The sequence below is a fragment of the Herpailurus yagouaroundi genome, unplaced genomic scaffold (genome assembly GCF_014898765.1).
Source record: "Herpailurus yagouaroundi ecotype Mexico unplaced genomic scaffold, PumYag 77, whole genome shotgun sequence".
Classification (NCBI taxonomy): domain Eukaryota; kingdom Metazoa; phylum Chordata; class Mammalia; order Carnivora; family Felidae; genus Herpailurus; species Herpailurus yagouaroundi.
Window position 1 is genome coordinate 78,585,746 of NW_024412388.1, and position 26,401 is coordinate 78,612,146.

Below are 26,401 nucleotides of genomic sequence, written 5' to 3' on the forward strand. Positions count from 1 at the left end.
TGTGTTGGGGTAGGAGTACCATGATTGGTTTGGCCTAATGAAAACCCATCTTTGGAGCAGAGGTCATTCTGCACACTGGGGGACTGCTATACCATGGGGACAGAAAAAACAGATTTTGGTGGGTGGCCACTGTGTCAGCTATCCTTTATGAAGACAAAACAAGAGGACATAAGTTCCAAGCAAAAAAATGTTTATTTTTCAGTAGAACAATTCCTCAACTAAGAATATTCCAAAGTTAAACAGCATAAACAAATTAATCCTTTTGTTTTCGTAGTTTCTGACCCGGGTTGGGAGGGAGAAGAAGTCAAGTTATGCACAAACAAGATGAAATATCTTGATTATACTATTCTAAAAATGTGTGCATCTAGGTGATTGTGAACAACATTTGAATGGCCTAACTATGATGCATCAGTCTGGTGATAATGACACAACGGTGTTAGAATCTGAAGGTCCAGTACCTGTGCAGAAGGTAAGAGTGATGTTACTTTTTTTCCTAAAAAATTTGAAGGGATTTAAAATTGAATATAGAAGTGGCACAAGAGGTATTTTAAGCCTTAACTTGAATGAGATTTTGGATCTCTAAGCCTATTTAATAAAAAAATTTTTTACCTATCTAATAAAATTAAAAAAATTTACTTGTGAGCAGCACCGCCCCCATCCTCTATCATCAGTTCCCATGCTTGTGTTTAAGTTTTATAATGCTGCATTTGCCAGCTATCCAGATTTTAAAGCATGTCATAAAGCTGTCTTTTAGAATTTGTGGTGGGGGATTTCCTAATGGAGTCTTTTTGTGTACTTAATCTCAAACCACACATTGATCATCCTTTCAACAAATATTATAGATGTTTGGGATACATTAAATAGCTCAGCTACTATTCTAGGCATTGGAGTCATTCTCAGAAACTTACTGTAAAGGAGGTGTTTATATACCTTGTCTTTTCCTTCTTTCCCTCCCTCCCTCCCTCCCTCCCTCTCTTTCTTTCCTTTATTTTTCCTTGCAAATACTTCAGAGGACAAGTCTTATTACTCCTATGTTTCAGCACACTTAGGAATATGATTTTACCATAAGGAACACACTGATTTGGTCCTTGTGTTTTCTTAGTATCTTTAATTCTCTTTGATAATGTGCTAATAATTACTATCATCAAAGATTATGTTTAATTTGGGTGTCTTGTTATTGATAAGAACCATTAAAAAAAGTGTCTTTTCGGATCATCCAACATTAATTTTTTTATTTTACTGGTTTTTGTTTTATTTAATTTTTCAATTTTTTTAATGTTTATTTATTTTTGAGAGAGCGTAAGCAGGGGAAGGGCAGAGAGGGAGACACAGAATCTGAAGCAGGCTCCATGCTCTGAGCTGTCAGTGCAGAGCCTGATGTGGGGCTCGAACTCATGAGCCATGAGATCATGACCTGAGCGAAAGTCAGACGCTTAACCAACTGAGCCACCCAGGCGCCCCCTGGTTTTTGTTTTAATAACAGAAGTGTCACCTATCCCCGTTACTATGGAAAGAATAGTACTGCAGAATTTATTTACTTTAAAAATTTTATTTTCGAGAGCGAGAGCAGGAGAGGGGCAGAGAGAGAGGGATGCAGAGGATCTGAAGCAGGCTCTGTGCTGAGAGTGCGCTGAGCACGATGTAGGGCCCAAACCCACAAACCATGAGATCATAACCTAAGCCAAAGGCAGACATTTAACTGATTGAGCCACCCAGGTGCCCCATTGCTCCAAAATTTCTTAAATATTTGGTTTACTGTAATCTTTATGTTTCTAATTTAACAACCCTGTTTATAATTTTGATTGAGCCAAAATAAAGTTTAAAAACAATAAGAAAATTTCCAAAAGGGCAAAAATAAGCAGCAAAACATCTAGTATATGTCATATAGTTGAAGTTTGTGCCATAGGTGAAAGTGACATAAGACCACTCTGATTATTTCCAATGTCTAGCATGTAGCAGGAACTAAAATGTTGACATGAAAGCTAAAGGAAGAATGGGATTCTGGGGATTGTTCTCTCACGACAGACTTTCCATTCTTGACATTTCCTACCATTGCTCCCTCACTGTCAGTAGTATTACCTCCTATTGAAAAGAGAGGCTATGGAATTTTGGTGCTAGAAGAGCTCTTTGAGAATTAGTCTATGTGAATAAACTGCAACCCAGATGGTTCAAGCATCCTGCCCAAATAAGAGCTGGGACTAAGACCAAAAAAATTTCAACAAACGCTCAGACTCTTGTCTTTTTACTTGGAAGCCCTAGCTTTGCCATTTTTCTCTTCTGCCTCAGGAAAAGATGTTTCGTTACCAAGACTAACTCATCTCTGTTCGTAATTCTCTTGCATTCAGCAGATTTATTATAGTGGAGGTCTCCTACCATCTCTGTAATCTCTATTATTTTTTTTCTTATTTGTGCCAGTACCATATTGTCTTGATGATTACAGCTTTGCAATACATCTTGAAGTCCAGGATTGTGATGCCTCCAGTTTTGGCTTTCTTTTTCAGGATTGCTTTGGCTATTCGGGGCCTTTTCTGGTTCCATACAAATTTTAGGATTGTTTGTTCCAGGTCTATAAACAATGCTGGTGTTATTTTGATAGGGGCTGCATTGAATGTATAGATTGCTTTGGGTAGTAGCATCATTTTAACAATATTTGTCCTTCCAATCCATGAGCATGGAATATTTTTTCCTTTTTTGTGTGTCTTAATTTCTTTCATAAGCTTTCTATAGTTTTCAGTGTATAGACTTCTCACCTCTTTGGTTAGGTTTATTCCTAGATATTTGATGGTTTTTGGTGCAGTTGTAAATGAGATAGATTCCCTGACTTCTCTTTTTGTTGCTTCATTATTGCTGTATGGAAATGCAATTGATTTCTGTGCATTGATTTTATATCCTGCAACTTTCCTGAATTCATGGATCATTTCTAGCAGTTTTTTGGTGGAATCGTTTGGGTTTTCCATATAGAGTATCATGTCGTCTGCGAAGAGTGAAAGTTTGACTTCCTCCTTGCTGATTTGGATGCCTTTTATTCCTTTATTGCTTTATTCCTCTTTGCTATTTGGATGACTTTTATTGCTGAGGCTAGGACTTCCAATACTGTGTTGAATAACAGTGGTGAGAGTGGACATGCCTGTCTTGTTCCTGACCTGGGGGAAAGCTCTCAGTTTTTCCCCATTGAGGATATTAGCGGTGGGTCTTTCATATATGGCTTTTATGATCTCGAGGTATGATCCTTCTATCCCTACTTTCTTGAGGGTTTTTATCAAGATAGGATGCTGTATTTTGCCAAATGCTTTCTCTGCACCTATTGAGGATCAATGTGGTTCTTGTCCTTTCCTTTATTGATATGATGTATCACATTGATTGTTTTGCAGATCTTGAAACAGCCCTGCATCCCAGGTATAAATCCCACTTGGTCATGGTGAATAATTCTTTTAATGTATTGTTGGATCTGGTTGGCTAGTATCTTGTTGAGGATGTTTGCATCCATATTCATCAGGGAAATTGGTCTGTAGTTCTCCTTTATAGTGGGGTATTTGTCTGGTTTTGGAATCAGGGTGATGCTTTATAGAATGAGTTTTGAAGTTTTCCCTCCATTTCTATTTTTTGGAACAGCTTGAAAAGAACAGGTGTTAACTCTTCTTTAAATGTTTGGTGGTAGAATTCCCCTGGAAAGCCGTCTGGCCCTGGACTCTTGTTTTTTGGGAGATTTTTGATTACTAATTTGATTTCTTTACTGGTTATGAGTCTGTTCAAATTTTCTATTTCTTCCTGTTTCAGTTTTGGTAGTTTATATGTTTCTAGGAGTTTGTCCATTTCTTCCAGATTGCCCAATTTATTGGCATATACTTGCTCATGATTCTCTTATTATTTGTATTTCTGCAGTGTTGGTTGTGATCTCTCCTCTTTCATTCTTGATTTTATTTATTTGGGTCCTTTTTCTTTTTGATCAAACTGTCTAGGGGTTTATCAATTCTGTTAATTCTTTCAAAGAAACAGCTCCTGGTTTCATTGATCTGTTCTACTGATTTTTTGGTTTCAATACCATTGATTTCTGCTTTAATATTTATTATTTCCTGTCTTCTGCTGGTTTGGGGTTTTATTTGCTGTTCTTTTTCCAGATCTTTAAGGTGTAAGGTTAGGTTGTGTCTCTGAGGTCTTTCTTCCTTCTTTAGGAAGGCCTGGATTGTTATATACTTCCCTCTTATGACCACCTTTGCTGTGTCCCAGAGCTTTTGGACTGTGGTGTTATCATCTTCATTGGCTTCCATGTACTTTTCATTCCATTCATTATTTAGTAGGATCTTCTTTCATCTCCAAGTATTAGTGGTCTTTGCAAATTTTTTCTTGTGGTTATTTTGAGTTTCATAGCGTTGTGATCTGAAAATATGCATGGTATGATCTTGATATTTTTGTATTTGTTGAGGGCTGATTTGTGTGCTAGTATTATCTATTCTGGATAACATTCCATGTGCACTGCAGAGGAATGAATATTCCACTGCATTAGGATGAAATGTTCTGAATATATCTGTTAAGTCCATCTGGTCCAGTGTGTCATTCAAGACATTGTTTCCTTGTTGATTTTCTGTGTAGATGATCTGTCCATTGCTGTAAATGGGGTGTTGAAGTCCCCTACTATTATGGTAATATTGTAAACGAGTTTCTTTATGTTTGTGATTAATTGATATATATATTGGGGTGCTTTCACATTTGGAGCATAGATGTTTATAATTGTTAGGTCTTCTTGGTGGATAGACCCCTTAATTATGATATAATGCCCTTCTTCATCTCTTGTTACAGTCTTTATTTTATTTAAAGTCTAGTTTGTCTGATATAAGTATGGGTACTCCGGTGACCATTAGCATGATAGATGGTTCTCCATCCCCTTACTTTCAATCTGAAGGTGTCTTTAGGTCTAAAATGGGTCTCTTGTAAACAGCATATAGATGGGTCTTGTTTTCTTAACCATTCTGTTACCCTTTGTGTTTTGATTGGAACATTTAGTCCATTGACATTTAAAGTGAGTATTGAAAGATATGAATTTACTGCCAGTATGTTGCCTGTAGAGTTGGATTTCTGGTGGTATTCTCTGATCCTTTATAGTCTCTGCTGCTTTTGGTCATTTTTGTTCTGTTTCATCTTTTCTCCCCTCAGAGAGTCCCCTTTAAAATTTCTTGCAGGGCCAGTTTAGTGGTCATGAACTCCTTTACTTTTTGTTTGTCTGGGAAACTTTTTTATCTTTCCTATTTTGAATGACAGCCTTGCTGGATAAAGAATTCTTGGCTGCATATTTCTCCAATTCAGCACATTGAATATATCCTGCCACTTCTTTCTGGCCTGCCAAGTTTCTGTGGATAGGTCTGCTGCAAACCTTATCTGTCTTCCCTTTTGGTTAAGGACTGTTTTTCCCTTGCTGCTTTCATGATTCTCTCCTTTCCTGAGTATTTTGTGAATTTGACTATGATATGCCTTGTTGATGGTCAGTTTTTGTTGAATCTAATGAGAGTTCTCTGTGCTTCTTGGATTTTCATGTCTGTGACTTTCCCCAGGTTAGTAAAGTTTTCTGCTATGATTTGCTCACATAAACCTTCTACCCCCTTTTGTTTCTCTTCACCTTCTGGGACACCTATGATTCAGATGTTACTCCTATTTAATGAGTCACTGAGTTCTCTAATTCTTATATTGTGTTCTTTTGCCTTAGTTTCCCTCTTTTTTTTCTACTTCAGTATTCTCCATACGTTTGTCCTCTACATCACTGATTCTCTGCTCTGCTGCATCCATCCTTGCCACCTGGCATCCATTCAAGATTGCATCTCAGTTCTAGCATTTTAAATTTCATCCTGACTGGATGTTACTTTTTATCTCCACAGAAAGGGATTCTGTGTTTTCAACTCAGCTAGTATTATTATCATAATTCTAAATTCTGGTTCAGACATCTTTCTTGTATCTGTGCTAAGACTCTGGCTGTCATTTCTTCCTGTTCTTTCTTTTGGGGTGAATTCCTTTGTCTTGTCATTTTGGAGGAAGAAATAGAATAAAATAAAAAATTTAAATTAAAAACAACACAAAAAAATCAAATAAAGGAACTAGATCCTAGATGTGTTTTGGTCTGGTTGTTGAAAGACATTTGATAGAATTGAAAAAAAAGGGAAACAAAAAAAGAAAATGTTTGAAAATTAAAAAAAAATTTAATAGCATAAAATGAAATGATGAAAGTAAAATAGAATAAAAATTTACAAAAAAGTAAAAAATATAGAAAAAAATTTGTTTTTATAAGAACAGAAAATAAAAATAATTTTTTCTCTTTGTATTCATGAAAAAGAAAAGAAAAAAAAATTGAATAGATGGACCAGTGAACAGAATGGAGTACGATTGGAATTACATTCAGTTTTCCTTAGAAGTCAAACTATGGGGGCGCCTGGGTGGCGCAGTCGGTTGAGAGTCCGACTTCAGCCAGGTCACGATCTCGCGGTCCGTGAGTTCGAGCCCCGCATCGGGCTCTGGGCTGATGGCTCAGAGCCTGGAGCCTGTTTCCGATTCTGTGTCTCCCTCTCTCTCTGCCCCTCCCCCGTTCATGCTCTGTCTCTCTCTGTCCCAAAAATAAATAAACATTGAAAAAAAAAGAAGTCAAACTATGAAGCACTCTATAGTCTATAAACTAAGCAGGCAGAGAGATTTGTGGTATTCCTCTAGACTGTGGTTGGCACAGTTGGACAGGGCTTGTGTAGCTGGTCCATTCTCCACTAAATGGTGCTGCTTAGTTTACTGGGGTGGATTGTTTTGGTGCATGTATTTTTGTATATGCATGCTTGGGAGAGGTGAAAATGGCATCACCCAGCTACCTTGTCTCTGGTATCGGAATTCTGTGTTCTCCCCGACTGGCAGTCAAGCACCTCTCCTTTTTCTCCAGCTTCTATCCACTCCCTGCTTCTACACCATCTGCTACCAAGCCATCAGCCTGCCAGGCAGTACCTCCCTCCCAAGTTTTATCTCAGATAGGGCTGTGTTTCCAAACCCGTCACTTCTGAGAGCCCTGCGGCTTTGACCCACTCAGACACTCTGTGGGACTGTCTCTCTGAGCAATGGCCAGGTTCTGGCCTGCCCCCAGAAACAGTCACTCAGCCACGCTGCTGCAAATGCCCAGAGCCTGTGGCTGGATGCCAGCCCACGCCCAAAAAAGTTTGTGCAATCGTGTAGCAGCAGTGTTTCAGGGATTATGGTAAATTGCAACACACATCTGGCGCCAAGCTTCACCACCCCGTAACATCCTTGTTCCAACACTAGCAAATGTGGCTGTTCGCTGGAGTCCGTGGGCACCTTTGCCTCTGTGGAGGCTGCACAGCCTCGGAACCACCTCTCCCCATGTGGCCTGAGGACCCCTCAGACCTTGCTGTCTGCTCCTCAGGATTCACCCTTCCCACCAGCACTCCTCCAGGTATTGAGCTGCAGAGTTTCAGACTCTGCACTCCCCTGTTCATAGAGTCTTAGGGGTATCCAAACCCTCTCCTTTCTCCTTTTTTCTTTCTCCCTTTCTTGTTAAGTCACTTATGGGTGTTTGCACTCTTTCTCTTCAGCTGCTTTTGGGGGGGGGGGGTGCTTTTCCTATACTCTGCCCTCCTATATCTGTCCTCTCTCTGCAGGCAAAAACAGCTCCCTACCCTCTGCAACTTCTCTCCCCAAGTTCACCTCTCTGTGCTGCATCTGCTGAGTTCTGTGGTTCAGGTTATGAAAATTGCTGTGTTAATCCTCAGATCAATTTTCTAGGTGTGAAAGATGTGTTGGTGTTGATGTAGCTGCATTTCAGGGGCCAGAGATGCAAAAAACTTCCATGCTGCTCTGCCATCTTGGGCCCCTCCCCCTGAAGATGACATGCTTTAAATCACTTAAGTATCCAAAGGAATTCTGCAACTCATTTTTAGCTCATTCCATGGGTAAGAACAAAAATAGGGTTCATGGGCAATTTTGGAAGCACTTGTGAAGGATATCTAGGTGACTCCTGGTGATGTTTGACTCTCTTTAGTACTTCAGGATAGAAATTAAGGGCCTGTGAGTATATATAGTCATAAATTTTCTTATGCTTTATTTGGGACTCTTGACAAGTTCTCCTAGTATTTCATGGAAATCTGTGAAAAGAGTAAGTAAACATACTTATTAAGGAGAAAATTATCAAAAAATAAATTTCAACAGAGGATGTTTAGGTATTGTATACTTTCCTACCATAGCTAGGCAGGTTAAATCTTTTGTTTTTATTGAGAAATAATTGACATACTACATGTTGGTTTTCTGATGTACAACATAATGATTCAGTATTTGTATATAATGATTAAATATTTGTATTTATTGTGAAATGATCGCCACAGTAAGTCTAATGCCACACATAGTTACAAATCGTTTTTCTTGCGATGCAAACTTCTAAGATCTATTCTCTTAGAACTTTCATATATAATACAGTATTATTAAGTATGGTGACCATGCTATACACTACGTCTGCAGGACTTATTTTATAACCAGAAGTTTCTACCTTTTAACCCTCTTCACCCAGTTTCCCCACTTGTCACTACCCTCCTCTGACAGCCACCAATTCATTTTATCAAGAGTTTCGTTTTGTTTGTTTTAATTCCACATACAAGTGAAATTATACAGTATTTATCTTTCTCTATCTGCCTTATTTCACTTAGCACAACACTCTCAAAGTCAACCTATGTCATTACAAATGGCAAGATTTTCTTCTTTTTGTTGCCTGAATAATAGTCCATTACTTGTAATGTTCCATTATTGTATGTGTACCACATTTTCTTAATCTATTCATCCATTAGTGGACACCTAGACTGTTTTCACGTCTTGGGTATTGTAATGAACACAGGCACAGTTTTTCTAGTCAATATGTGACCTTTTCATTTTGTAGATGGTTTCCTTTGTTGTATAGAAGCATGTGGCTATCCAGTTTTCCCAATGCTATTTACTGAAGGGGTACCTGGGTGGCTCAGTTGATTGAGCATCTGACTCTTGATTTTGGCTCAGGTCATGATCTCATGGCTTATGGAATCAAGTCCCGTGTCAGGCTCTGTGATGACAGCATGGAGCCTGCTTGGGATTTTCTCTCTTTCTCTCTGCCCCTCCTGTGCTCAGGCATGTACATGCTCTCTTTCTCTCTCTCAAATAAATAAACATTTTTGTTTATTTTAAGTGTTTATTTTTGAGAGACAGCATGAACAGTGGAGGGGCAGAGAGGGACAAAGGATCTGAAGCAGGCTCTGCGCTGGCTGCAGAGAGCCTGATGTGTGGCTTGAACCCACAAACTGTGAGATCATGACCTGAGTCAAAGTCAGATGCTTATTAACCAACTGAGCCACCCAGGTGCCCCTAAATAAAAATTTTTTTAAAATACCATTTATTGAAGAGATTGTTCTTTGCTCATTCTATACTCTTTACTCCTTTGTTGTACACTAATGGACCAAATTTGTATAATTTCATTTCTGGGCTCTGTTGACCTATGTGTCTGTTTTTATGTCAATACCATAGTGTTGTGATTACTATAGCTTTATTATGTAGTTTGAAATTCAGAAACATGATACTAATTTTGTTCTTTTTCAAGATTACTTTGGCTATTTGAAGTCTTTTGTGGTTCCATAAAAATTTAAAGATTGATTTCTGTGAAAAATGCCATTGAAATTTTGATAGGGATTTCACTGAATCCGTAAATTGCCTTGAGTAGTATGGACATTTTAACAATATTAATTCTTTCAATCCAGGAGCTTGGAATATTTTCTCATTTATTTATGTCTTCTTCAATTTCTTTCATCAGTTTATTTCACCATGGTTACAGTTTTCAGTGTATAGGCCTTTGACTTCCTTAGTTTATTCCTAGGTATTTTTTGTTTTTCTTTTTTGATATAATTGTAAATGGCATTGTATTCTTAGTGTCTCTGACAGTTTGTTATTAGTGTATAGAAACAGCATAAATTTTCATATAATTTTGTGTCCAGCTCTACTCAACTCTACTGAATTTGTTTAATAGTTCTAACAGGTTTTTGTTGTTGTTGAGTCTATAGGGTTTTCTATATATACTATCATGTAATCTGCAAGTACTCACAGTTTTACTTCGTCCTTTCTGATTTGACTGCATTGTCTTTACCCTGCCAAATTGCTCTTGCTAGGACTTGTAATACTATGTTGAATAGAATTGCCAAGAGTGGGCATCTTTATTTTGTTCTTGATTTTAGAGGAAAAACGTTCATCTTTTCACTGTTATATTAGCTGTGGGGCTTGTCAGATACAGCTTTTATTATGTTGAGGCATCTTAATTTGATGCCCACTTTATTGAGAGTTTTTACCATAAACAGGTGTTGAATTTTGTTACATGCCTTTTCTGCATTGAGGTAATCATATGATTTTTATTCTTCATTTAGTTAAGCTAGTATATCATATTGATTTGTGGATGTTGAACCATCCTTGCATCCCTGGAATAAATCCTACTTGATTGTGATATATGATGCCTTTAATGTATTGTTGAATTGGGTTTGCTAATATTTTGTTGAGGACTTTTGTATGTATGTATGTTCATTAGGGATATTGGCCTATAATTTTCTTGTGTCCTTATCTGGTTTTGGTATCAGGGTAATGCTGGCCTCATAAAATGAGTTTGAAAGACTTTCCCTTCAGGGCACCTGTGTGACTCAGTCAGTTAAACATCTGACTTCAGCTCAGGACATGATTTCACAGTTAGTGAATCCGAGCCCCATATTGGTCTCTCTGTCGGTACTGAGCCTGCTTTGGATCCTCTGTCTCCCTCTTTCTGTCCCTCCCCCCCCACACACACACACATACACAATAAATACACTTTAAAAAAAAAAAAAAAAGACGTCCCCTTTAATTTTGGGGGGGGAGCTTGAAAAGGATTAGTATTAATTCTTTAAATGTGAAGCCATCTGGTCTTAGATTTTGTTTGTTTGTTTGAAGGGTTTTGATACTTAGTGTCCTCACTAGTAATTATTCTGTTCAGATTTTCTGTTTCATCATCATTTAGTCTTGGAGGATTATGTTTTTAGAAATTTATACATTTCTTCCAGGTTGTCCATGTCATTGACATATAATTGCTTATAGTAGACTCTTATCTTCCTTTGTATTGCTGTGGTATAAGTTGTATATCTTTCATTTATGATTCTGCTTATTTGAGTCTTCTTTCTCTTGGTGAGTCTAGTCAAAGGTTTGTCTATTTCCTTTATCTTTACAAAAAAAAAATCAGCTTTTAGTTTCACTGATCTTTTCTAATGTCTTTTAGGACTCTTTCTTTTTTTTTTAAGTTTGTTTATTTTGAGAAAGAGTGAGTGTGAGTGGGAAAGGGGCAGAGAAATATGGAGAGAGAGAAACCCAAGCAGACTCCACACTCAGCACAGAGCCCAACATGGGGCTTGAACCCACGAACCATGATATCATGACCTGAGCTGAAATCAAGAGTTGGATGCTTAATCCACCCAGCCACCCAGGTGCCCCTAAAAATCTATTTCTACTCTGGTCTTTGTTTCTTCCTTCTGTAAGCCTTGGGCTTTGTTCTTTTTCTGGTTCCTTGAGGTACATACAGTTAGGTTTTGTGAGATCTTTCTTGTTTTTTGTGTGTGCATTCATCACTGTGAACTTTCCTCCTGAACTGCTTTTTCTGCATCCTATATATTTTGGTATATTTCCATTTTCATTTGTCTCAAGATATTTTTTACTTTTTGATTTCTTGTTTGAGCCATTGGTTGTTCAGTAGAATGTTGTTTAATCTCCATATTTGTGAATTTTCCAGTTTTATTCTTGTAATTGATTCCTGGTTTCATAATGTTGTGGTCAAGAATGATGCTCGATAAATTTCAATCTTTTTAAATTTATGCAGACTTGTTTTGTGGCATAGCACATGATCTATACTAGATGATGTGGCACATTAACTCTTAGAAGGGCCATCTAGACTTGAATTGTCCAATGTCTGATATGGTAGCCACTATCCACATATGGTTATTGAAACCTTGAAGTGTGGCTACTGCAACTTAAAAACTAAGTTTTAATCCTTATTTAATGAAATTTCAAAATTGGTACTCTGTTCACTTTTTGGAACATTTAAGTATGTTTGGAACAGCTTGATTGTGCATATCTACTTTTTCAGCTGTATGTTTCATGAAATGCAGTTGCAAATAAATTGTTTCCTATCAGTTTAGCATTTGAATTGAGATATGCTATAAATATATAATAAACACCAATTTGGACTTACAAAAAATATAAAATTATCTTCAAACTTTTACACTGAGTGTATGTTGAAATAATAATGCTTTGAGTATATTTGGATAAATACTAAAATTTTACACTTTTTAAACTTGTTAATGTATTAGAATATTTTTAAAAATTTTAATTCCAGTGTAGTTAACATAGTGTTATATTACTTTCAGGTGTGCAAAAAGTGATTTCAACAATTCCATACATTACTCATTGCTCATAATGATAAGTGTACTCTTAATCCCTCTCACTTCTTTCACCTATCCTCCCACCCACCTCCCCTCTAGTAACCATCAATTTGTATTCTACAATTAAGAGTCTGTTTTTTGGTTTGTCTTTTTTGTTTTGTTTCCTAAATTCCACATGAGTGAAATAATATGCTATTTGTCTTTCTCTGAATAGCTAATTTCACTTAGCTAGATGCTAAGTGATCCATCAATGTTGTTGCAACTGGTAAGATTTCGTTCCTTTTTGTGGCTGAGTAATATTCCATTGTATATATATACTACCTCTTTATCCACTCATCTATCAATGGACATTTGGGTTGCTTCCATAACTTGGCTATTGTTAATAATGCTACAATAAAAACAGGGGTGTATATATCTTTTGGGATCACTGTTTCATATTCTTTGGATAAATACCCAGTAATGGAATAGGGTAGTTCTATTTTTTATTTTTTGAGGACTCCTCATACTGTTTTCCACAGTGGCTGCACCAGTTTGCATGTCCACCAACAACAGTGCACAAGGGTCTGTTTTTTTCCACATCCTTGCCAACACTTGTTTCTTGTGTGTTTGATTATAGCCATTCTGACAGGTGTGAGGTGATCTCATTGTGGTTTTGATTTTCATTTCCCTAATGAGTAATGTTGAGCATCTGTTCATGCATCTTTTGGCCATCTGTCTGTCTTTGGAGAAATGGCCTTTTCATGTCTTCTGCCCATTTTTAAATTGGATTATTTGTGGGTTTTGGTGTTAAGTTCTTTATATATTTTAGATACTGTTTATCCAATATGGCATTTGCAAATATCTTCTTCCATTCAGTAGGTTGTGTTTTAGTTCTTTTTATTGTTTCTTTTGCTGTGCAGAAGCTTTTTATTTTGATGTAGTCCCAATAGTTTATTTTTGCTTTTGTTTCCCTTGCCTCAGGAGACATATCTAGAAAAATGTTGCTATGGCTGATGTTAGAGAAATCACTGCCTCTCCTCTCTTCAAGGATTTTTATGGTTTCAAGACTCACATCTAAATCTTTAATCCATTTTGAGTTTATTTTTGTGTACAGTCTAAGAAAGTAGTTCACTTTTCCTAACACCATTTGTTGAAGAGAATGTCTTTTTTCCCAGTGCATATTCTTGCCTCCTTTGTCAAAGATTTGTTTTTGTCAAAGATTAATCATGGGTTTATTTCTGGGCTCTGTATTCTGTTCCATTGATCAATGTGTCTATTTTTGTGCCAGTACCATTCTGTTTTGGTTACTGTAGCTTTGTAGTATATCTTGAAATCTGGGATTGTGATACCTCCAGTTTCATTCTTGTCCAATATTGCTTTGGGAATTTGGGGTCTTTTGTGGTTCTGTACAAATTTTAAGATTATTTCTTCTAGCTCTGTGAAAAATGCTATAGATATTTTGATAGGGATTGCATTAAATCAGTAGATTGTTTTGGGTAGTGTGGACATTTTAACAATATTTGTTCTTCCAACCCATGAGTATGAAATACCTTTACATTTGTTTGTGTCATCTTCAGTTTCTTTCATCAATAGTTTATACTTCTTAGAGTACAGGTCTTTCACCTCCTTGGTTAAGTTTATTCTTATGTGTCTTACTGTTTTTGGTGCAATTGTAAATGGGATTGTTTTCTTAATTTCTCTTTCTGCTACTACATTATTAGCATATAGAAATGCAATGGATTTATGTAAGTTGATTTTTTTTTTTTTTTGTAACCCTGTGACCTCACTGAATTCATTTATCAGTTCTAGTAGTTTTTTTGGTGGAATGTTTGGGTTTTCTATATATAGTATCATGTAATCTACAAACAGCTAAAGTTTTACTTCTTCCTTACCAATTGGGATGCCTTGTATTTCTTTCTTTTGTGTGATTGCTGTAACTAGGACTTCCCACACTATGTTGAATAAAAGTGGTGAGAGCAGACATCCTTACCTTATTCCTGATCTTAGGGGAAAAGTTTCTATTTCATTTATATCTACTCTAATCTTCATCATTTCCTTCCTTCTGATGACTTTTAGACTTTAAAGCTTTTTCTGGCTCCTGTATGTGTCAGTTTAGGTTGCTTATTTCAGATGTTTCTTGCATCTTGAGGTAGGCCTGTAGTGCTAAAAACTTGCCTCTTAGAACAGCTTTTGCAGATGGGGGGGATAGGGTAAGGGGCACTAAGGAAGACACTTGTTGAGATGAGCACTGGGTGTTATACTCGGGAGAATCACTGGAATCTACTCCTGAAATCATTATAGCACTATATGCTAACTAGTATGTATATTAAAAAAAATTTTTACATGTAAAAAAAAATAATTTGTAGAATAAAAAAAAAAGAACAGCTTCTCCTGCATCCCAAACATGTTGGACCATTATGTTTTCATTTTCTTTTGTCTCAATGTATTTTTTGATTTCCTCTTTGATTTCTTGGTTGACACATTTGTTGTTTAGTAGCATGATATTTAACTTCCATGTATTTGTGTTGTTTCAGATTTTTTTTCTCATGGTTGATGGCTAGTTTCATAGTGTTGTAGTCAGAAAAAGATGTATGGTATGACTTCTTTTTTAATTTCTTGAAACTTGTTTTGTGGCCTAACATGAAATCTATACTGGAGAGTGTTGTGTTTCACTTGAAAAGAATGTGTATTCTACTGTTTAATGATGGAATGTTCTGAATATACCTATTAGATCCATCTGGTGCTATGTGTCATTCAAAGCCACTGTTTTCTTGTTGATTTTTTGTTTAGGTGATCTATCCATTGGTGTAAGTGGGGTGTTCAAGTCCCCTACTATATTGTAATACTATTGATTATTTCCTTTATGTTTGTTATTAGCTGTTTTATGTATTTGGATACTCCCACGTTGGCTGCATAAATATTTACAGTTGTTCTATCTTGTTGGATTTTTCCCTTTATGATTATATAGTGTCCTTCTCTATCTCTTGTTACAGTCTTTGTTTTAAAGTCTATTTTGTCTAATATAAGTATTGCTCCCCTGGCTCTCCTTTTACTTCCATTTGCATGAGAACTGCTTTTCTGTTACTACACCTAATGCAAGGTTCAATCCCACAACCCTGGGGAACCCTCCTGAGCTGAAATCAAGAGTCAGACACTCAACTGATTTAGCCACCCAGGCACCCCTGCATGTATCTTTAGTATGAAATGAGTCTCTTGGAGACAGCATATAGATGGGTCTTGCTTTTTTGCATCCACTCCAAAACCCTATGTCTTTTGATTGAAGCATTTGGTCCTTTTATATTCAAAGTAATTATTGATAGGAATGGATTTATTGCTATTTTATTGCTTGTTTTACGTTTGCTTTGTAGTTCTTCCCTGTTCCTGTCTTCTCTTGCTCCCTTCTCTCAAGGTTTGCCAGCTTTCTTTAGTGACAGACTTTGGATTCTCTTCTATTTATTTATTTATTTATTTATTTATTTATTTATTTATTTATTTATTTTTTAACGTTTATTTATTTTTGGGACAGAGAGAGACAGCATGAACGGGGGAGGGGCAGAGAGAGAAGGAGACACAGAATTGGAAACAGGCTCTAGGCTCTGAGCCATCAGCCCAGAGCCCAACGCGGGGCTCAAACTCATGGACCGCGAGATCGTGACCTGGCTGAAGTCGGACGCTTAACCGACTGCGCCCCTTCTATTTATTTTTTTACTTATCTATTACTGGTTTTTGATTTTTGGTTACTATTAGGTTTATATATGACATCTTCTGTATATAGCTGTCTATATTAAAATGATGGTCCCTTAAGTTTGGACCCATTCTTCACTCCTGTCCTCCCCACCTATGTTTCAGGTATGTGGTGTTATACCTTAAATCCTTTTATTTTGTAAATCCCTTGACTGATTTTTATAGCTGTACTTAATTTTACTACTTCTGTGTTTCCTACTTTTCTTATTCCTACTTAGGATGTTTCTTTCCACTCAAAGAATCCTCTTTTAATATTTCTTGTAGGGCTGGTTTTGTGGTGCTGAATTCCCTTAACTTTTGTTTGGGAAACTCTATCTCCTTATATTCTAAATGATAGCCTTGCAGGATAGAGTATTCTCTCTCTCTTTTGTTTTAAGTATTTATTTATTTTGGGGGAGAGAGAGTGAAAGAAAGACAGCATGTGGGGAGGGGCAGAGAGAGGGAGACAGAATCACAAGCAGGCTCCGCACTGTCAGCGCAGAGCCCAACACAGGCCCTGACCTCATGAACCATGAGATCATCACCTCAACCAAAATCAAGAATCTGATGCTCAATGAGTCACCCCAACACCCCTAGATAGAGTATTCTTGATTGCAGATTGTTTTTTTCTTTCAGCACTTTGAATATATCATGTCTTCTCCCTTCTTGCTTACAAAGTTTCTGCTGAAGAATCAGCTGTTAGCCTTGTGGGGTTTTCCCTTGTACGTAACTTTTTTTTCTCCTGCTGCTTTTAAAACTATAGTTTGCCATTTTAATTTCTACATGTCTTGGAGTAGACCTCCTTGGATTGATTTTTGTTGGGAGCTTTCTGTGCCTCCTGGATCTGGATTTCTGGTTTCTTCCTCAGATTTTGGAAGTTTTCAGTCCCCCTTTTGTCCCTTCTTTTTCTGGGATCCCTATAATGTGAACGTTATTACCTTTGATGGTGTTGCTGACTTTCCTAAGTGTCGTTTCATTATTTATTTATTTATATTTTTGTCTCCTTTTCAGCTTGATTGTTTTCCATTACTCTTTCCTCCAGGTCACTAATCTCTTCTTGTGCTTCCTCTAGTCTACTATTTCTTCCACCTATTTTATTTTTAATTTCAGTTTCTGAGTTTCCTATCTCTGATTGGTTCTTTTTTGTTTTCTATCTCTTTCTTAATGGTCTCACCGAAGTCTCTTCCACTCGTCTGAAGTCCAGTGAGTATAATTATGACCAATACTTTAACTTCTCTATCAGGCATATTACCTATCTGTTTCACTTATTTTTCCTGTTCTTTCATTTGGGACACATTCTTCTGTCTCCTCGTTTTGTCTAACTCTGTATGTCTGTGTCTGTGTGTTATGAAAGTCAGCTACACCTCTTACACTTGAAAGTAATGGCCTTTTGAAAAAGAGGTTTTATAGAGCCCTGCAACACAGTTGCTCCCTGTTCACCAGAACCTGGAGTTTCAGAGGTGTCTCTTATGTGTGTTGTGTGTGCCTTACTGTTGCCTTCAGCCCAGTCATCTGCAATGGCTCTCTTTGCCTGTTGTAGGTAGGATTTAGTCCCAATGCTCTTAATGAGCCAGTCTTTGGTTGCCTTGGGTTTGAGTTGACTCAGATCCAGCATTTGCCAGAGACACAGTAGCATAGGTGTTTTGCCCTGACAAGCTTTCTTTCTTTTTTTTTTTTTAATGTTTGTTTATTTTGAGAGAGGGAGAGGGTGGGGGAGAGTCAGAGAGAAAGAGAGAGGAAGACAGAATCTCAAGCAGGCTCTGTACTGTTAGCACAAGCCCAATGCGGGGCTCAATCTCATGAACAGTGAGTCAGTCGCTTAACCGACTGAGCCACCAAGGATCCCCACCATAACAAGCTTTCATTAGTGGCTGGGTACTGCAGCCAGACTAGATGTCTGCCCCCACTCTATTGCTGGGGCTGCATTTGAACTGGTGTGTGTGGTTATCTTTTTCTCTTCCCATGGTAGGGGTCACTTTGGAGTGGTGCTAGCCCCTTTCAGGGCTGCTTGCACACTGCCAGGCTTGTGGCATCACTTTGGATGGTCTCAGTGCCCAGGGAATATTTAAGGACTTGGACTCTGCTTTCCTGGTTTCTGAGTTCAGAGCCCTCTTATTTTTAATGTTCCAAATGTTAAAGTCCTGCTGAGTGTAAGAACTTGTGAAATTTTGCCTCTATGGCTTTCAAAGCCAAATGTTATGGAGCTTCATCTTCCTGGTGCCTAGGGTGTCCATTTCTCTCTTCTCCCTGTTCTCAGCATCCTCCCTCCCACAGACAGTCCCACAGAGAGTCTGTTGGGTCTGTTTAGCTCCCCACCACCTCTAGCCCTTCCTACCCTCTTTGACATGGCCTCTTCTCTGTATTTAGCTGTGTAGAGGCTGCTGTGCCAGTCTTTGGTGATTTTCTGGGTTATTTACATTTATATGCTTGTTACCTAGTTGTATCCATGGAACAAGGTAAGCTTAATATTCTCCTCCTCCACCTTCTTCCAGATATAATCCCTGTAGTGGAAAATTTTAAAGTATATATATTTCTGTTGGATTGCACTGATCTAGATCATGACACATCTCCCTTAACAGCAGTCACAATCAGTTAATTATTAAGAAAGGAAAGACAAAGGCATGTCAGAGGGTTCCCAACAAATATGGCATTATCTTTCTTTGCCTCTTATTAATAATTTGTATATTTGGTTTATTTTCCCTATAGGACCAAAAATATCTTTATTTACAGTGACTAGTTTACTTATTTTTATATTCCTTGCAGATTCTCGTACTCTTAATATACAGTTGACCCTTGGGGCACCTGGGTGGCTCAGTCGGTTAAGCATCCAACATCAGCTCAGGTCATGATCTCGCAGTTCGTGAGTTCGAGCTCTGTGTCAGGCTCTGTGCTAACAGCTCAGAGCCTGGAGTCTGCTTCTGATTCTGTCTGTCTCTCTCTGCCCCTCCCCCACTCACACTCCGTCTCTGTCTCTCAAAAATGAATAAATGTTAAAAAATATATTTTTTTAAATATACAGTTGACCCTTGAACAGAGGTTTTGAACTCTGTGGGTCCCCTTATAGTTTTTGATACAGTTTGATACAGTTTTGATACAGTTTGATATAGTTTTGATACAGTTTGTACAGTTTTTTGATACAGTATAGTATTGTAAATATATTTTTATCTTCATTGTGATTTTCTCAATAACATTTTCTTTTCTAGCTTACTTTATGGTCAGAATATAGTATGTAATACATATAACATAGAAAATATGTGTTAACTGACTGCTTATGTCACTGGTTAAGGCCTCTAGTCAACAGTAGGCAATTAGTAGTTTTTTGGGGGAGTCAGAAGTTATACATGGACTTTTGACTATGCAGGCATCGGCACCCCTAATCCCCATGTTGTTCAAGGGTCAACTGTATATGTTTTACATTAAATTGAAATAATTGGTAAGTATGCTATTTTAATTTGGTCTTAGATGATTGAGCTTATCTGTTAATCATATTTTCATATTTTTTCTGACATCAGTTACCTTTAACTTAAGTTTAATAAAATTACAGGAAGTTCTTTAGAATCTTACTGTGATCTACTACTATATCAAAAATTATTGTTTTCCTTCCAAAATGTTGACATCTGTAGACACAGACTGAATCAACTATTTGTTTTAGGATATAAAGATCAAGAATGCAGACTCTTGGAAAAGTTTAGGCAAACCAGTCAAAACATCAGGTGTACTAAAGTCCTCAGATGAGCTCTTCAACCAATTTAGAAAAGCAGCAATAGAAAAAGAAGTAAAAGCTCGAACACAGGAACTAATTCGGAAACATGTGGAACAAAATACAAAGGAACCAAAAGTATTGCAAGAAAATCAGAGGTCTGTAATTTACTGGATTATAACTTGGGAGATATGGACTTTTTTTTTTTCCATTTATCAGTTCCTTTTTATTTATTCAAGTATTCATTCATATCTGCATGCACTGACTATGTATAGCAATCTCCATTCCCTATGATGGACATATAATTTTAAATATATTAAATTTCTTTTTTGTCAAGTGACCATGATTAAGCTATTTAGTAGAATACAGAGCAAATTATAACTGCAAAAAGCAAATTTTTATTGATTTTTTTAATTAACAAGTAGTATCTACTTTGAAGAGGATAGAACTTATCAAGTGATTAAACTATCAAAGATACTAATGTAACTAAATTAGAAAGACGTTGTTTTCCAGAAATGTCTTAATGTTTCCATTCTATGTGTAAGAACATAATACAGTTGTATATAACCTTGGTCACAGTTTCTATGTAAACTTCTCTTTGTTAATATAGATTGTCTTTGTAAAATTTGACATCAAGTGTTAAGCTTAAAAATGGCATCATAACAAAAACCAACATCACAACATGACAAGGGGAATCTAAAACATTGCTTTATATTTATACTTTAATGACATATCTTTGTAACGTAATAAAAACTTTTAAGGAACTTTTGAAACCCACTTTGAGCTATACTGTTTCTTTAAGGGACCTTGGCTGCATTCAACAATCTTTTTCAAATAAAATGCAAAACCAGTGCCTTGGAAAAGAGCAGAAAGAACATCAGCAGTCTTTGGAAACTCAAGATAAATACAAACTCTTGCTTCTCAAAGACCGTAATTTAGCAAGGGAGAAAGAGCAAGAGCGGAGGAGGAGAGAAGCAGTAAGTAAATTTTAGTTCATTAAATCTAAGGAAAGATTTAACAGAGTACTGTCTTTTACATGTTCAAAGATATATTCAGGGTGATTTTCCGTGACAGTGGAGTTACATCTTTAGTGAGGATCAAGTTTTAAAATCAGAGCCTAAAATAAAAATTTTATACTCGAAGATCTAGAATATAATCATAGAGTATTGTCTTAGAGCTACTAGACTATGTGGTTCAAATACTAGTTCTCCCATTTTCTAGACTTTTGGGCTTGGCAATTTATTTAACCTCTCTGTACCTCAGTCTACTTGTCGGTAATAAATAATACCTATTCTAAAGATGGAATGAATTTACATGTAGTAAACACATAGGAAAGTGCCTGGCACTTAAAGTGGTTCATTACTTACAGTTATTACTCTTGAAGAAATCAATAAACTATCTATAAATTGTGGCCCAGAGTTATGCCATCTGCATAACTGCCCTAGGTCAGTGTTTCTTTAGTTGGAAAGAAAAAAAACCTGACTTGCTTAGGAGTCTTAGTATACAGAAAATGATGTTTTAAAAACTAGGATTTCTTCTTTCATCCATGGATTATTTTTTCATTTTTATTTTGTTTTGTTTTTTATTTTGAGAGGGGGCAGAGAGAGAGGGGGGGAGAGAAAGAATCCCAAGCAGGCACCATACTGCTGGCTCAGCACAGAGCCTGATGTGGGGCTCAGTCTGCAAACCATGAGATCATGACCTGTGTTGAAATCAAGAGTCGGATGCTTAACCCACAGAGCCACCCAGGTGCCCCTCAGCCATGGATTATTTATTTAGAAATATATTAGTTTCCAAATATTTGGGAATTATCTGGCTAGTAATTTGTTATTAATTTCTAATTAAATTCCAGTGTAATCAGAGAATATATAATGTATTGGATCCATTGAGACTTTTTTTTTTTAATTTTTATTTTGAGAGAGGGAGCATGAGTGGGGGAGGGGCAGAGGGAGATAGTAAAAATCCCAAGCAGGCTCCACTCTCAGCTCAGTGCAGAGTCCAACTTAGGGCTCAATCTCATAACTGATGCTTAACTGACTGCACCACTCAGGCGCCCCCATTGAGACTTTTTTAATGGTCCACATTATGGTCTACCTTGGTAAATATTCTGTGTGCACATGAGCAAAATGTATGTTCTGGTGCTGTTGGGTAGCCAAGTTGGTTGAGCATGTTGTTCAAGACTCCTATATTCTTGCTGATTTTCTGCCTGCTCATTTTACCAAATGTCCAGAGGGGGCATTGGCATCTATGATTGTATGATTTGCAGATTTGTCTTTTTATCTTTGTAATTCTATTTTATTTCACGTATTTTGAAGCTGCATTGTTAGGCACCTAACATTTAGGGTTTTTATGGCCTCTTGATTAATTGACCCCCTTTTCATTACAAAATGATTTACTTGATTCCTGATATTATTTACTCTGAAATATAACCACTTCAACTTTTGTATGACTAGTATTGGCATGATTTAAAAAATGTTTTCATCCTTTTATTTTTAACCTACCTGTGTTTTTATATTTAAAGTGAGTTTCATGTAGGCAACATGTATTGAGATTTTTTTTTTAATCCAATCTCTGCCTTTTATAGGAGTGTGTAGATCAACTGCGTTCAATATGATTATTGATATGGTTAAGTTTGAGTGCAACATCTTGTTCTTTTCTGTTTGTCCATTCTTTTTATCTCCTTTTTTTCCTGAATTCTTTTAATCAAGCATTTTTATGATCCCATTTTATTTTCTTCATTGACTTATTATCATTAACACTTTGTTATTTGATGGTTGCTTTAGGATTTTAGTACATACATTAGCTTAGCACAGTGTTCCTGTGAGTTATGCTATACCACTTCACATTTGATAGAATAGCTTTACAACAGTGTACTTCCATTTCTACCTTCCCTGCTTTTATGCTAATATTTAAGCCATAAAATAATCTTTTTAAAAGTTTTAAATAAGTTAAAATTTTATGTTTACCTGTGTAGTTACCATTTCCAGTGCTCTTCGTTCATTTAGCTCCAGATTTCCAAATGATACAATTTTCCTTCTTCCTAAAGGACTTTTAACATTTCTGGTAGCGTAGGTCAGTTGGTAATGAATTCTTTCAGCTTCTGTGTATCTGAAAATATCTTTATTTGGCCTTTTTATATCAGTAATAGACTTTATATTTTAGAGCATTTTAGATTCACAGCAAAGTTGAGCTTAAAATACAATGAGTTTCCACATACTCCTCCCCTCCTCCCATCAACACAAAACTTTCCACACCGTCAGCACCCCACAGTCCATGAACCAACATTAACACATCACTGTCAACCTTGGTTTATCAAGCAAAATCCATAGTTTACTTCAACATTCACCCTTAGTGTTGTACTTTTTATGGGTTTGACAAATGTGTGATGACATAGATCAACAATTACAGTACCATCAGATTAATTTCCCTTTCTGGGGTGCCTGGGTGGCTTAGTCAGTTAAGCATCTGACGTTTGATCTCAGCTCAGGTCTTGATCTCAGGGTTGTGAGTTCGAGCCCTGCATTGGGCTCCACGCTGGGGGTGTAGCCTACTAAAAAATAAGAGTAATTTCCCTTTCTTAAAAGTCACCTGGGGGTGCTTGGGTAGCTCAGTCGGTTGAGTGTCTGACTTCGGCACAGATCATGATCTCACAGTTCGTGAGTTCAAACCCCACATAGGGCTTGCTGCTGTCAGCATGGAGCCTACATTGGATCCTCTGTCCCCTTCTCTCTCTGCCCCTACCCTACTTGTGCTCTCTCAAAAATAAATAAAACATTTTTTAAGTTTGTTTTTCTTTAAAAAAAATTGCTTGTGTGCGTTCTACTCATGCCTTCCAACCACTGATCTGTTTATCTCCATAGTTTTGCCTTTTCCAGAATGTCATATAGTTGGAATCATATAATATGTAGCTGCTTCAGATTGGTTTCTTTCATTTTAGTAATATGAATTTAAGGTTCCTCTATGTCTTTTTGTAGCTTAATAGCTTTTTTTTTCCTTTGGCTGACTAAATACTTCCATTATATGGATGTACCACAGTTTATCCATTCATCTATTGACAGACATATTGGTTGTTTCCAGCTTACAGCATTTACAGTAAACCACTATAAATATTTGTGTGCAGGTTTTTGTGTGGATGTGTTTTAAACTGGCCTTTATTTTTTTAAATATGTTTTTGCTGGATATAGAATTCTAGATGGTTAGTGTTCTTTTCCCATTATTTATTTTTGAGAGAGAGAGAGCGTGAGTGGGGGAGGGCCAGAGAGAGATGGAGACTAGAAACTGAAGCAGGCTTCAGGCTCTGAGCTGTCAGATACTTAACCAACTGAGCATGCAGCTCTTGATCTTGAGGTTGTGAGTTCAACCCTAAGTTACGTGTAGAGATTGCTTAAAAAATAAAACCTTTTTAAAAAAAAAAAAGTGGTCTGGGTAAAGATTTTAAGAATTTATTTTTGGGGCGTCTGGGTGGCTCTGTTGGTTAAGCATCCAACTCTTGATTTTGGCTCAGGTCATGATCTCATAGTTGTGAGGTCGAGCCCCACAATTCTCTCTCCCTCCACCCCTCTCCTGCTCACATGCACTCTCTCTCTCAAAAAAAAAATTCTTTTGTTCCTATGGCATATTTAAAGAAATATTTATAGTTTATAAGTCACATATATTATCCTTTTGGTAGCTAAATCATAATTCGAAATCTTCTCCCACATAGCCAATAAGAATACTGATTCTCACCAAGGAAGTTAACCAATTGATTGCAAATTGGCACATTTATCCATCACTCTGGCTGTTACTATTTACTGATAAAAAAAAATTTTTTTTTACTTTCAGTTGGTATCATTTCAGATGCCAAAGACTAGTACCACATGGGCATTTATAGAAGGCTTCAAATATAGGAAACATTTATTTCCTTTGTCTTAATTTGCTTTTTGTTTACTTTGTTATTTTTAATGGCTTTTTAGCATTTAATGAAAAACAGTGTGCTAAATGTTACATATACAATCTGATTCGATCTTCATAAATACCTACATTTGACAATATGTAAAATAAACTTGGTTACAAAATTTGTCCTAGGTTACATAGTAAGTGGCAGAATCAAGGAAAGCCTGTAACTTTAATATTAATAGTTTTCTCAAATAGTTAAGATGTTGGTTTATTCAGAAAAAATTTTACATGTCTTAGCACACTATGTTGATTACAGAGGTAGATGAAACAATATAATCTCAGTTCACATTCTTAATATTTTGCCAACATTGAGACTTTACTCTCTTAGTTGAAGAGAGAAGTTAAACTTGTTCTCAGTGTTCTTGTAAGTTTTAAAACCTTTACTTATCACATGAGCAACATATTTTTTTTAATGTTTATTTATTTTTGAGAGAGAGACAGAGGGCAAGCAGGACAGGGGCAAAGAGAGAGGTAGACACAGAATCTGAAGCAGGCTCCAGGCTCTGAGCTGTCAGCACAGAGCCCGATGCGGGACTTGAACTTACAGAGACCACAACAACATGACCTGAGCTGAAGTCAGATGCTCAACCGACTGAGCCACCCAGGTGCCCCAGATATGAGCAATATTTTAACAAAAATCAGATAGTATTTGAACAGAAATAGAAAACTGCATAAACTCATTATGTTAAATAGTGTTCATTTTGTATAATTTGTTTCAAATGTTGTGTAATCATTTTTATATAGTTATAATGAAGGCATACATTTTTTAAAAGTAACATTGAATTTTTTCCTTCTTTCTACAGATGGCTGGTACCATTGATATGACTCTTCAAAGCGATATTATGACAATGTTTGAAAACAACTTTGATTAAAACTTTTTAAATTAACCATCAGCTTAAAATGAATGATTTAAAAGATTAAAATGCATATGGTAAAATGATTGCTTTCAAACACCAGGATACCAATCTTATATTGTATTTTTGACTGCTCTAAAACGATTAAACAATTTTCACTATATTTTTTAATAGCTATATGTTCATTTTCTAAATGGTGTAATTTACAGGAAATTTTATAATTTTGAATCCCTAAAAATTGAATAAATTCCCAGATTTTATTTATTTTATAAATAATAGTCTGCTATGTATTATAGGCCTGTATAAGCAATGAAAATCCGAAAGAGCCCCTTGTTTAAAAATGAAAAAAAATATATAAAGGTATATAAAAACCAGTTCCTGTTGAGTTTTTAACTTTTATAACAAGTATCTATCTGCCTTCAAAAACATTTAGAACCTCTAACAAATAATACTTGGTTTCTTTGAACATCAGGTTACGTAAAATTCTCTGCTGATTCTGTATGCAAAGTTGATAATGAAATCTAGCTTAAAGAAAATGTTACCTATGGTTTGGTTGATGTTAAATTTGAGCAAAATAATAGTAAATATGATGTAAGCTTCTATAGGAACTTATACATTTCTTAATGTGAATATGTGATAGCAATGAATGTTTACATTTTTACTTAACTATATAGTATTTATTTTAAATCTGTAAATTATTTTTGTTTCATCATCAAGTTGCAATTATGTATCAATCATGTGTATCTGCTTCATATATTTTAACATTTTGCACTCTT

The 26,401-nt window shown here is 36.4% G+C and overlaps 1 protein-coding gene across 6 annotated transcripts in view; it reads left to right on the top strand.

The window, feature by feature from the left end:
• The window catches only part of BRDT (bromodomain testis associated), an 81,153-nt gene extending 55,365 nt beyond the window's left edge, over positions 1–25,788 (top strand). For 5 of the 6 annotated variants that reach the window (XM_040470964.1, XM_040470966.1, XM_040470961.1 and 2 more), the window contains 4 exons: positions 369–469; positions 19,789–19,994; positions 20,639–20,813; positions 25,575–25,788. In XM_040470964.1, coding sequence (XP_040326898.1) covers positions 369–469; positions 19,789–19,994; positions 20,639–20,813; positions 25,575–25,643 — 551 coding nt within the window. In that variant the 3' untranslated portion in view covers positions 25,644–25,788. The remainder of the gene's footprint in view (positions 1–368; positions 470–19,788; positions 19,995–20,638; positions 20,814–25,574) is intronic. The other variant, XM_040470967.1, reaches the window with a different exon arrangement.
• Positions 25,789–26,401: the final 613 nt, after the last annotated feature.